Source organism: Apis laboriosa, unplaced genomic scaffold, assembly GCF_014066325.1.
Source record: "Apis laboriosa isolate Shangri-la unplaced genomic scaffold, ASM1406632v1 scaffold9_cov152, whole genome shotgun sequence".
NCBI lineage: Eukaryota > Metazoa > Arthropoda > Insecta > Hymenoptera > Apidae > Apis > Apis laboriosa.
The window spans coordinates 4,592,388-4,606,383 of NW_025224966.1; the positions used below are offsets into that span (position 1 = coordinate 4,592,388).

At 22.8% G+C, this 13,996-nt stretch overlaps 3 protein-coding genes across 3 annotated transcripts; 2 read left to right on the forward strand and 1 right to left on the reverse strand.

The window, feature by feature from the left end:
• The first annotated feature begins 968 nt into the window (after nucleotides 1-968).
• LOC122720064 (frataxin homolog, mitochondrial) lies at nucleotides 969-2,509 on the forward strand. The gene is made up of 3 exons (XM_043946506.1): nucleotides 969-1,417; nucleotides 1,621-1,741; nucleotides 1,871-2,509. Exons 1-3 carry the CDS (start codon nucleotides 1,164-1,166, stop codon nucleotides 2,111-2,113), a joined length of 618 nt encoding a protein of 205 aa, XP_043802441.1. The 5' UTR covers nucleotides 969-1,163; the 3' UTR covers nucleotides 2,114-2,509.
• Nucleotides 2,510-2,565: 56 nt separating this feature from the next.
• On the forward strand, nucleotides 2,566-6,937 carry LOC122720062. The gene is made up of 13 exons (XM_043946504.1): nucleotides 2,566-2,742; nucleotides 2,859-3,126; nucleotides 3,252-3,396; nucleotides 3,457-3,656; nucleotides 4,020-4,126; nucleotides 4,238-4,459; nucleotides 4,573-4,776; nucleotides 5,056-5,358; nucleotides 5,425-5,523; nucleotides 5,722-6,098; nucleotides 6,196-6,307; nucleotides 6,403-6,561; nucleotides 6,672-6,937. The coding sequence occupies exons 1-13, from the start codon at nucleotides 2,668-2,670 to the stop codon at nucleotides 6,867-6,869; spliced, it is 2,469 nt and encodes an 822-aa protein (XP_043802439.1). The 5' UTR covers nucleotides 2,566-2,667; the 3' UTR covers nucleotides 6,870-6,937.
• A 1,006-nt stretch (nucleotides 6,938-7,943) lies between these two features.
• LOC122720065 (short neuropeptide F-like) lies at nucleotides 7,944-11,962 on the reverse strand. The gene is made up of 4 exons (XM_043946507.1): nucleotides 11,854-11,962; nucleotides 8,802-8,902; nucleotides 8,230-8,411; nucleotides 7,944-8,116 (listed from the first exon to the last, which is right to left on the reverse strand). The coding sequence occupies exons 2-4, from the start codon at nucleotides 8,887-8,889 to the stop codon at nucleotides 8,057-8,059; spliced, it is 330 nt and encodes a 109-aa protein (XP_043802442.1). The 5' UTR covers nucleotides 8,890-8,902; nucleotides 11,854-11,962; the 3' UTR covers nucleotides 7,944-8,056.
• Nucleotides 11,963-13,996: the final 2,034 nt, after the last annotated feature.

Genomic DNA, 13,996 nt, shown 5'->3' on the forward strand with positions numbered 1-13,996 from the left:
GAATATTTATATTAATTGTATTATTATATATTTATTTATATATATTGTTATTTTAAATAAATTAATTATAAATATAAATAGTTATGCATATAGATAACATCAATCAATAAGTAAAAGAAAGAATAAATAAAATTAATTAGTTATTATAATTATAATTATTTTTGAGCATATTTTATAATATCAATAGACAAAGACAGCAAACAGTGTAAAAAAGGACAAAGATATAGTAAAAATATTGAAATCAGCGCCATCTCCAGAGTGCCGTAAATGAAACACATAAAGAAAGGACAGACAATAATAGAAGAAGGATAGAAATAGAATAAGAATTGATCATATGCGCCATCTCTTGAATTTCATAAATATTTTTTGAAAATTATCAATGGCGCTATTCATCAATTCTTACTCTCTTTTAAAAGAATTATCTTTAATACTCAAGAGATGGCGTTGGAAATCAATTTCTATCCTATGTCCGTCTTTCTCTAACTATTTTCTATCCTTTCTTCTTGTGTTTTATTTGTGGCACTCTGAAGATGGCACTGAATTCAATATTTTTATTCTATCTCTATCTTTTTCTCATTATTCACTTTCCTTATTTATTCTGTGAATTAATAGAAAACTTGGCAGATGGCGCTATCTCTCGAAGCTATTTAGAAACCTGAATAAGAAAAGTTTTAGACAGTCTTCAAGAGATGGCGTTAGAAGTCAATTTCTACCCTATGTCCGTCTTTCTCTAACTATTTTCTATCCTTTCTTTTTGTGTTTCATTTGAGGCACTCTGAAGATGGCGCTGATTTCAATTTAATAATTTTTCCTATCTCTGTCCTACTCCTATTAATAGCTCTCTGTATCTATACTTACTATTGGTAACTGTATTAATATATATATGATAAGAGATGGTGCTGTAAGTTAAATACCAAGAAGATCTAAGTTATAATTTTTTAGAAATTATGGAAAGAAATATAAAAATATATAAAAATTAGAGATTGATATTTCTGAACATGAAATACAAAATTTTATAAGATTATTATATTAATATTTAAAATTTAAATTGTAAAAAATGTAACAAAACTTCGAATACATAATTTTACTACAATATTCTGTGTAATTTTATGATGTCTTGGCATCTTGTTTAATCAATATAAAATATATAAAAAGCTTATATCATGCTATTAACCAGAGGTACAATAAAACATAGTGTTTTTAGAATTTTATCGTATGATTTAGTAAAAAACATTATAAATAAATGTTTAATACAAGAAATCAACGTAAAATGCCAGGCAAATATAGGTTATCATATGCTACATTTTAAAAAGAATTTAAATATAAGTAAAAATTTAAAAATATTAAGTTATGAATCAATTGTTCATAATTGTGATAAAAACTTGTTCATAATCTCAAATAATAATTTATCTACACAGTGAGTATATTAAAATAATAATAACAAAATATTCTAAGTTTTATATTAAATATTCTATATTAAGTTTTTCTTATTAATATTTTGAATTTTAATATTTTATATTATTATTTAATAATATTTTATATTATTTTCATAATTTTATGTATACTTAAAAAGAAAATATCAATAATCAATTATGTAAAAATGAAATTTTTTTTTTATAGAGAATTAACATCTGTACAATTTGAAAAAGTTTCTGATGAGACACTTACTTCTTTAACTGAACATTTTGATGAATTAGTAGAGCAAGCAATACATTTATCAGATGCAGACGTATCATATGGAGTATGTTTTACAAATGAAATATATATTAAACTTATAATATATATATATAATAATTATGATATATATTATACATATTAATTATATGATATATTATAGTTATAGTTAATTACATTATAATTAATGTTATAGGATGGTGTTTTAACTGTTAAATTTGGTGATTCTTATGGTACATATGTTATAAATCGTCAAAGTCCAAATAGACAAATTTGGTTATCATCCCCAAAATCTGGTCCAAAACGATATGATTTTATAGATGGTAAATGGATTTATAAATATGATGGAAAATCATTACATGAACTACTCGATGACGAAATACCAGCAATTATAGGAGATCAAACAAATTTTAATAAATGTTCTTTTAGTGGGAAATAAAAAGAAATTATAGTGAAGTGTTTTTAATTATATATTAATTATTCAAATTATAATTTTAACTAAAATAACTAAATTTAAAAAAAAATTGAAAATTTTTAAATTTATGTATATAAATAATAATAGATAAAACATTGTAATATATTTATGTGAGTACCTATCTTTAAGATATTAACACTAATAACTTGCATGCTGGAATGGCACATATATTTTAATTATTCTTTATATTATTTTATATTATTTAGTTTTTATTAGTATTTTACATATGTGATATTAATAATCAAGAATACTTTATTTTAAAATTTACATATCGTAAAAACACATATTCAGAATCATATTCAATCATATATATTCAGAATCAATGTAGTTTATTATATTATCATTAAATATGTTTTTTGTAAATAATAAATAATATATGAAACTATTATTCGATATTATTTAAAATTTATTATCAATAAATATTTTTATTTAAGACAATATTAATATTATATAATCATTTATTATATTTTTACAATTCTAAGAATATTATTTGAATCAACAAAGAGAGAATAACAAAAATGGAAATTATGGAAGATGGTAATTTAGTAGATCGTGTTAGAATTTTATTACAACGAGACATGCAATATTATCAGGTAGTTTTTTATAATATTATTTTATATTACATTATTTTTAATGTAATAAAAATAATCTTTTACAAAATAACAAACAATTTATTATGAGTTAATATATATATGATATCATGATGCAGGAAATGCAAACCGTGTTGAAAGAGCCACTTTGTTCGCGTATAAGTGGTGGAAAACTTGATTTCCCAAGACATGCTTCATTCGCTGCTGTTAAAATCGTTATGTGGTGGGAAGCAGATTTTCAAGCTGCATTTAAACGTCATTCCGGTTTGACAAATTTAATGGAAAATGAGATTTCTGCAATCGTAGAAAGTGAAGAGAAAGTTATTAAAAAAATTCAACCTTCCGAATTTGTATTACTTGTTGTCGATACTGCCGATAAATTATTAGGTAAAGAAATATAATTTCGGAAGAAATAAAAAATTAAACTTAAATAGATAATTCAAATTAGTTTATTAAATTAAAGGGAATGTTTTAAATTTTGATATAAATATTTTGTAATAAAATCATTTCAGAACATTTACATTTACTTATTCAAGAATCATTAGATCATGCAGATTTGACAGTATTAACAGCTACTTTGGGAGCAGCTGCATTAATACGAAATTCTTTATGGTGTTATAATCAACAAGCTAAAAATTTAATTTCCTTACAATCAAGGTATTCATAATAAATCATTGTAAATTCTTTTTTTTTAATTAAATTTCTTACTTTGAATAGCGAGAAATTAAATACATCGTATAAGTCTTATCATGAAATGACTGAAGCTGTGGCAGAACGATTGTTGGATTTGCATTGTCGTTTAATTTCATTATATATACTTAATGAAGCCGATTCTCTTAGTTGGCATGATACTAAATCATTTTTTGAACGAGAACGTTGTTCTTTCGTAATTCAAATGTGGTGGCTATATATGAATGGTAATTATAATTTTATTGCATTATAAAGTGTATAATTTATTATGCATTATAAAATTAAAAAGTATATATTAATAATATATAATATTATATATGTAGATTTATAATATAATATATTTATATAATATATTTATATATAAATCTATATAATGAATAGTATTCTAATATATTTTTTTAAATTTTTAATTCAAATTTTAATTTTTCAAATTGATATATATCATGATATTTTCTTAAAATTAATCATGTTATCTAATTTTTTTTTGCTCGTCATTATATATATTATATTGATAAGAAATATCTTTTTATTATATTTTATTTTTAATTATGATATGACATTTTTATATTCTTTTTTTACACTTTTTTCAGGAACCAAAACAGATTTATGGAATAGCGTATCTCCAAAAATGGCACAACGCGTTTTTTCTGGGATGTTGAACGAGTCTCTATCCATTATTGTAACAAGATTTATTTATGTAATATTGGAAAAAGTTATATAATTTTATACATATATATATATATATATATATGTGTGTGTGTGTGTGTGTATAATATCAATACAAATAAATATGAACTAATATAAACAGGGTCGACCAAGTTTGGCACGAGCTGAACAATTTTGGACAGATGCTTTTAACGTCCTTTGCTGTACCGGATATCTTGCTTTGGCTGTCTGTGTAAATGCCAATGAAATGATCGGTATGAAATTAAATAAATTGCCTACTGCTATTAGGGATATACATACAAAATGTAATGAGTTATTGATTTGCTTATTATTAAGAGGTACACCTCTTCAAGAATTATATCAGGTATTAAAACATGTTTGATATGAGCAAATATTAATATGCTTTTTATTTTTTAAGATAATTTATCTAATATATCTTATTTTATAAATTTTTATATGAAAAATTTGTTATCACAGGTATTTCGTGTTGGGTTTGAAAATTTAACGATTCTACAAACGCGTCGTGAACCTGCCCCCTGGTTATTAATATGCGCGCCAAATTTATTAGGTTCTATCGATTCTGATGTATACATTTCAAATTTATCTCCGAATCGACTTGTGATTTTAGAATTAAATATTCTTAGACATCAACCTCAGCCGAATTGGCCTCAATTAATGAAGGTTATTAGTATCGCTTATTATATTACCACAGTGATATTTTATAGCACAGAAATTAGATATATTATAAATAATATATTATAAAATAAATATATTTGAATTTATTTGATTTCAATGACAATAATTTTTGATTTTCCTTTTTAATTGAATATAAAAAAAATATTATAAAATTATTATTTAGATTATTTAGAAGAAGAATGTATATTTGTATATATATGTTAAAAACACTTTATCACAAATTAAATATCACAATTAAAAGATGCTATTTTTAAATTTTCATAGATAATTTTTATGAACAATTGTGCAGTAGCCAAAATATTATTAAATACTCTCATTTATAAATGTGGTAATTTTACATGTGAAAACGAATTTGAAAATTTCAAGAAATTGAAATTCGATAAAGAGAATTGCGGTGGTTTTTTATGTAGTGGTGCAATGTGCAATCCATCGATGAAAATAACATCAGCATTGAGTCTTTATAGTTTAATGTACATTTTAACATATACAGCACAAGATCCTGGTTATGTTATTATACCAGCTTTAAAACAAAATTCTGAGTGGTCTAATTATCTTGATCGACAACAGGTATTTGTTTTTTAAAAGTAAGTGAATAAGAATATTTGAAAATATTAAATGAACATATTTTTCTAGGTTTGGAACCAATCAAGACCTCCTTGGTTAAATGCAATTTTAAATCCATTAAAGAATATGATGCAACCAATTATTGAAATACTTTTAAAAGCTGTAAAAGTAAGTTATCGATTATAACTGTATATTTATATAACAAAATTGAGATGATTTCTAAATTAATTAATTTTCGTTTTAAAATATCTTATATATTTACATTATATAAATTAAAATAGATAATATTTAAGATTTAATCTAAGTTTCAATTATATACTTAAAAATTTAAAAAAATATTCAATGAAATAATATAATAATTTTCAGACAGGAGCTAGTATGTATCAAGCAATGTCACTAGTGATTGGCTGTTTCACTGAGTTATATGTAACGTTACCACTTGCAATTTTGAAAACTGTACTCGCGTTAAATGATAATATTCCTGCTCATTGTCATCCAATTGGTGGAAATGTTCTTCTTCATGTTTTGTGTGCATCTCTTTATACCGCTCTTATTGAATTCTCAAAAAATTGTGAAGTAAAAATAGAAGATAATTCAACATCTAAAGACTGTGAATTAAATATTTTTAATTCTAATGATATATCAGCAACTGTGACTACTTTAGCTGAAGCTATTTGTAGTATAGATGAAGATAACAAGCATACTGCACAAATTGATGATTTCTTTCAACTTGTAAAAAAAAAGTAAGATTATTAAGGATAAAAATTTTACCTAAAATTATAAATCATGTATGCATATTTATTGGAATTAATGTTTATTTATTTGTTTATTATTTTTTAGTGTGCAAACATTGAATACAAATTCGTGTATTGATGAAACAAATATGTCTTCTATTATTGAAATATATACCGATGAATTATTGTTTATCAGTTCGGGACGTCAAGCTCTGAAGGTAATAAAGATATATATTATATATTATAAATTATTATTTTAAAAAAATTTTAATCTAATAATTTAAAAATTGAGTTTAACGTGATATTATATTAGGTGGTTCATGAATTTTTAATTCATGCTTCGGATTTAATATTGAATAATTTAAGGCAAAATAATGTCGACAGACTTAAGGACGATATACCTGAAATTACACCTCTTTTTAAACCATTAACTCATATAATGTTCCATATTGAAGATACTGCATTTGATCAAGTCAGTAAAATTGATATAATTATATAGGATAATAATTATAATTAATTAAAATAATTATAATAGATAATATTAATATATATTTAAAAAATATAATATTATTTTATTTCCAGTTTCTAATCCAATACGAAAAAACGAATTGGCGAAAAATTTTAACAATGCCTCTTTCTATAACTGTGGAGCATGCACGAAGTCAAATATTATCACGACCAGAATTTAAAAATATCGGTGAATTGACTAATGAAAATAGGGAAGCAGTGTATTTACTTAAGAAACTTTGTTCTTCTACAAAGACAGCACACTTTAAATAATACTTTTAAATTATAAAAAAATTAACAGAAAATAAATTAATTCCAAAATTAATATTTTGCTTGTACAATTTTTTTATATAATTTAATGTATATCTGCATTAAATATATATTTAAATATAATATTATGTAAATAAAGTTATGCAAAAGAAGTATTTTAAAAAGATTATTATAATCGCGAACGAAACTTCAACTTTTCATATAAAAAACATAAAAAAAAAATAGAAACTTTTTCTTCATTAAGAGTCAGAAAATAAAGGAAATTGTATCATTTATTTCATTTTTTGAATTATCCTAATAAATCAAATAGTTATTGAGATATAAGGACTCAACATTTTCATAGCATTTAACACAGTACACAGTACGGAAATTATGAATGGATCTGCGACCACGTGACCTATATCTTTTCTTGGAAATACATACTACATTTGCGTACTATGTTTTTCTAGGAATCGGGTCTGTCATTTGTCTGGAAATTGGGATAGGTCAAAAAGACGAGAGAGTAAATAAAGATGAAGATAATAAACGACTAAAAATTATCTTTTCCTTTACACAATAATTACTCGGAAACCAGAAATGATATTGAGATAAATCAAAAAGCATTTTAAAGAGGAAGGTTCTGCACTTCTAATGATCGTTCATTCATTAATCGAAAATCATTATCTTCGAAGTTATAATAGTTTGAAATTTTCTTAGTTTTAATAAAGTTTAATCCAGTTTAAGATAAATTACACAATAGCTGTATTTCTGGAAAAATATTATTAATAAAGATTTAATTGATTTTTTTTTTTATATTTCTTTATTATTTGATTTCAATTAATAATTTTTTTCAAACACACTATTATTATATATATTATCATATTTTCATTATAAAATTTTTTAAAGCAATTAAAAAATGCGTTCAGCATATAGGAAAATATAAAAAACATGTAAGATGTTTTTATTGATCGATAAATCGTGTTATTAAAAATAATTCTTATATAATATGTATATACATTAATTTATATAACACAGAATAATTATAAAGAATAATAGGGATAAGAGGAAAAGAAAATATATATTTTCATCATTGTAAAACATTAATAATGTAAAATAAGTACAATTTTTAATTTTTAATAATTATATAATATAAATAGTGGATTTTTATACACGTAGGAGGAGGAAAAAAAAGGAAAATGAATCATTTTTTTTCATTTATCATCGAATTTGGATGATGGAATAGCACTTATTGGTTTTGACAGAATTCCAATCTGAAAAATATGAATATTATAAAAATTTTATTACGATTAAATCTCAATTCTGTTCTAGACTTTCAAAAATCTAAATGACAATTATTTAGAAATAAATATCTATTCGTACTTACAGATAAATGAGGATCAGAACGTCCAAAACGTAAGCGCAATGAAGGTGATCGCTGAGATTTACGGATCATTAAATGTTCCAATGGAGTTTCGCTAAGTCTAGCATTTTCTAAAGCATTGCGTTGCATCAGAAGTCTATAAAACTCGTGAATATTTTCTATTGGCATTTTTTCTGGTATTTCATCTATAAAGATATTACAAATTTTGCCAATGAAAATTTTTGTTTATTTCTTCTTATCAAGTCATCAAGAAGAAAGTATTTAAATATTATTGAATGTGTTCAAATTGCAGATTGATTATTTTTTAATATAATCATTACAATCTTAAAGATTAGTAGGAATTTTTTACTTTTGAAAAAAATAAGATCATGTAAGATAAATAAAATAAATAAGAATTGTAAGGAATTTAAATATATGCCTTATTATCCTGAAGCATTTCTTAACAACATATGATGCTTAAATTGCTATTTATTTTACTTAAGTTACAAGCAAATTATGTTGTATTCAATAAATGTGTAATTAAATATATTAAATAAATATTCAAAAAAATAGAAATACAAATTCTTTTTACATACCTGAGTAATCTATGTAGTTTTCAGTACCAACAACGAAGCCAACAATGATAAACAATAAGATTGATTTTAAATAGAACTTGATTGGCATCTTATCAAATTTTCTGAAAATGAAATGAAGATATTAAATTTCTAAATCGATGTACACCAGTTAAATTATATTTTGAATAAACTAATCGGTAAATATTATTGCATATAAAAATTCATATATTGCAATATAAAAATTCATGCAAATTTTCAATTAAGCAGTGTATTAAAAATGAAAAACTCTATAATTTGACATTGATTTTGAAATATTAGTTAAAATTCATTACTAGAATGACGTATGCTTATAATTCCTTCTATATATTCTTTATCAGTACTAACTGTATGCACATTGAATTTAAATGTCACTAACTTATCATATTATTTAACTATTATACTGCATATTGAGTCTATCCTATAATCCAATTGCAATTTCTATAAATCATTTTAGAAATAATATATATTTGTATATGCTTGGTTTTGATAAATCCATTTCTCTCACATTTTTTTGCATTTCTAATTAAATTAAAAAATTCTAAATTTTTTAATTAAGAAAAAAAATGAAATAAAAAAGATTGCGAGATATTTTATTAATTGATGAAAAATAATTTTATCAATTTTCATCGATTTAATATCAAATATCATAATGTTATTGATTTAAATGATATACGATAATATGATCGGTAAAATATTCACGTCGTTATCAAGATAGTACGGAAAACATGCTCTGCTATCATCGCTAATGGAACGAATTCTATTAAAATATATGCAATAATGTGGCTATGTTAATGCTTGTATCGATACAAAAATGAAATATTTTATTTCTTCTTTTTGAATTATAAACATATTAATTTCGTTTCGATTTAATTTCGTTTTAAAAGTTTATAATAAACGATTCTTTAAAACTGAGATTAAACTTTTACATTATAGAAGAAATATTATAGAAAGAATTGAACAATCATTTATTTCTTGTCTACGAGAATAAATTGCAGCTGATAGCCATTAGTTTAACTTACAGCTGAAATAAATATGCATCCATAATTTTCTCTTGTATATTTGTCTGAACTTCTTTTTGAACTTTAAAGAAACTTTTATTTTTAAAAATTTTTTTTGATGTTGTACAAATGTTGTACAAATGTATATACATTTTTTTTTATAAATTAAGTAATCCACAAGAGTGAAAGAATTATTTAAAAAATATTGGAGTAGTTTTCTTAGAAATAGACATTATTCGTTTCTTGTAAATGGAACATTTATATCGCTGAAACTTAAACATCGATAAACAATGTGTCTGCTGTTCAAGTATTAAAAAAAAAAAAGCTTGTCTAAAATTTTGTACTTTCTCAAGGCATTTCGTCGATAAATTATTCGTAGGAAAATACTTGAGTTATCGATTGGGTAAAAATATTTTTAGACCAACAACATGACGTAGTTACAAAGAAATTTTACTTAAAACGATTAAAGGACCATTAATAATTCCTTTCTCTGGGAAACGTATTATTTTAAAAAAAGCTTTCAGTTTTTCTTCCGCCAATTTCTAAGCCAATTAAAAACAGAAGTATCAATACTAATATGTTTATACATTATTTAATAATAGTCGTATTTCAATTTTAAAAAATAAAAAAAAAAGAGAAAATATATTAAAGGAATTTATTCACTTATTTAAGAAACTATTCTTCAGATGAGAGAAGAAATTAAAATAATCTATGGCTCAGATAATATTGTTCGTATTATTTTTTACAAAGAAAATTACAAATTAATGAAATTAATTTGTTACGGAATTGTTTGTTATTTAAAAATTAAAATTAAAAGAATTAAAGAAAATATAACAATTTGGACTGTAATTGAATATCATAAAAATATAATTTACATATAAATAGAAAATATGTAAATTTGAGTCTATTATTTTATAAATTCTTCAAGAAAATTATATGGTATACAACTGAATTTATATGGCATGTATTAAACTAAATCAAATTTATATAATTTAAAATCATTTAACTTTGTGTTTTGCATGACTGTTGTGTATATATTAATTGGATAGCAATAAACAACATTTAAAAAATTCGTATATTATTTAATTATAAATGTTACAAGAAATAATTATATTTCTATAAACTTGACAATGAAGCCTTGAAATAATTTATTATTTAGAAAAATGTATAAATAAATTTCGAAACAACAGAGTTGCAATAGAAATTATGAACTTTTGTTCATAAAATAATTTGAAGAAAATATTATATATTTTTGTTATATAATTTTGTTATATAAAATCATTTTTTATATATTTATGTGTTCTTATTAAATTATTGTATTATAGTCAATTATTGTATTTGACTATTTAAAATAAATTGTCTTTGATCGTTTTTAAATTTTTACAAAGTTTGTACGAATTTTCTAATTTAAAAAATAAAAAATATGTGGAACTTAAAACATTATAATACTTATCTTGAAAAATGAAAATATATTAGATAGAATAAAAAGGACATAGATACAACATGTACAATATGTATTATAAATATAGATACAATTTTATTGGGATAATATTTCATCATTTTTATTTAATTTTCAATCAGATTGAATTAAATTATAGTAAAACATTAATGAAGATAAATAAAGATGTTTTATCTCTCTTTTTCCTCCATATTCATTCGTTAGAAAAAATATTCGATAAACATCATAAGCTAATAAATTGACGAAGAAGTGAATTACTTATCGAATCTATATTTAATTAATAAAATTAAAAATTATAAAAATATATGATTAAATTCACATATTTTACAAATCTTTAAAATTTCTACTTTTGCTGTAGCTTTAAAACGAAAAATATAAAAAATAACATTATCACGAAAATGTATAAGCAAATTAAAATAAAATAGATAATAAAAGAATGATTAATAAAAAGTAATATAATTACTACATAAAATCACATAAAAATTAAACTTTAAAATTACCTTTTAATAAAAATATACAAATTCAAATTATAATCGATTGCATCAAATTTAAATGCAAGAAAATTTTCTAAACTCACCGATTAAGATAAAGAGGAGTCGAAAATATTTTAGAAATCGAAGAAAATTTTGAATCGAAGCGCTGTGTTGAAAATCAAGGATATTCGTCGATACGACAGTAACGATGAGAAATGAAACAGTACCAAGGGTGTCCTCGTATATATACGAGTTGGGATCGTTTGAAGGGGGAGAATATAAGCGCAAAAGCACAGGTGGCTGTTTGAATACGAGCACGTGGTCCCTTAGCGCAAGCGTTCTTCCTCCTCTGATTTTCCGCATCCTTTTTCTCGGACACGAAGCTGTTTACAAATTTCTTCACAATCTTACAAAAGTCATAGCTCTTCGGTAGTTTTTTTTACGATCGATTTGTGTAATTTTTTGATTTTTCTAGACCAACAGAAATCAAGAAATCGAGGACGATTACACATTTAAAATTGTAAAATTTTGATCAATCTTCAGGATTCAATTAGTTTTCCGAATTTTATTGATAGTTTAACTTGTACGAAGTTAAAGATAAATTTCAGAATTTTATTTTTGTAATTTTATTCCTTTAAAGATATAATGCAAATTCATATTTGCAATTTTAATTTCCTTTTGAAGTTTTAAATAATTTATATTTGTATTTATATTTATCACTAAAGATAACTTTATATAAAATTATTTGTATAATATCGAAGAATTACAGCATAATTAATGAAAATATGATTACTATGATTCAAGGATTCAAGGATTCAAGAATTTTTGCTTTTGTACGAAGCATTCCTATTGTAGAAATGGAAGGTTTTCGAGATGAAGATATCTTGAACATTGAGAGCGTTATATGTTACTACCATTAATATGTAGTATTAGTATGTAGTAATATGAAGTATGAAGCATTAGAAGCTTCATTTGAAGTATTATTGAAATAGCGTAAATTATTGGAATCTAGAGTATACAATTGCGTCGCAATATCAAAGATGACTTTTCCACCTTATATATCATCTTATATGTAAGATTCAAGTTGCCGAGATTTGATGAATAAGGAACAAATCTTCGACCCTATTCTCAGTAGGGATTCAATTACGTTTCAATCATAGCCAATGAATGAATGATCTTAGAAAGGACTACTTGATTAGCCGTTAGAGTACAAATGTGTGACATACTTATAGTACAGTGAAGTAAAATTTTTGCTTTTCTTAGTTTTTTGCTCGATATTAACGATTCCAGCTATTTTTCATGAAAAAGATTTTATAAATTAAGATATATTTATTTTTATATGAAATTACATTTAAATTATTATATATATATTAATAAATATCTATATATATATTTCTTTTTTTATAAAGACAAATAGCTGACAAAAAAATCAATAATTGAGCATGATATGTGTATATAGAATACAAGAGCGTATAAAATTACATTCTGACATTAATGTTAATGTCCTCTTGAACATCTTGGCTGTTAATGTCTGAATAAACATATATACTAGTAGTAGTAGCTAACTTAATTGAACCACATAACGTAACAATAGACATTGATGACGGTGAAAAATAAATAAATTTCGAATATGTAAAGGAACAAAGGATAGAAGAAAAAACAATAAGATAAATGTTTATTTTATTAATTTATACTTATTTTTAATATCATATATTAAAACATATGTTTATAAATAGTTACTAATGGTAGGCAAAGTGTCAGTTTTCAATTGTCAGGCTTAAAGAAATAATTGGAAATGAATATATATGTTATCAATCTTTTCAATCAATCTTTTTCATAAATTATTAATTATCATTATTTAATCGTATTTTTAGTATGCATATAACTATATTTATTTTTATATACGTATGTATATTTTATACAAATGTTATATTATACCTTATCTCTCGATACGATTTCTATTACTTCAATATTGGCTTTAGATATTTATACATCTGTTTCAAGAATTATAATTTATCCATGAATTTATCGTGTAATTCTTTTAATATTATAGATATATTATATGATTTTTATAAATAATTATCGAAGATTTTTACATATGTAAATAATTATTGAAAGTTATATGAACGAAAGTTAAAAATTTAAATCAATAATCTGATAAAATAAAATATAAAAGTTTGTTATAATAGAAATAATTAAAGTGATAATTACAGATATTTCATTACTTGTTTTAAAAATGACAAAATT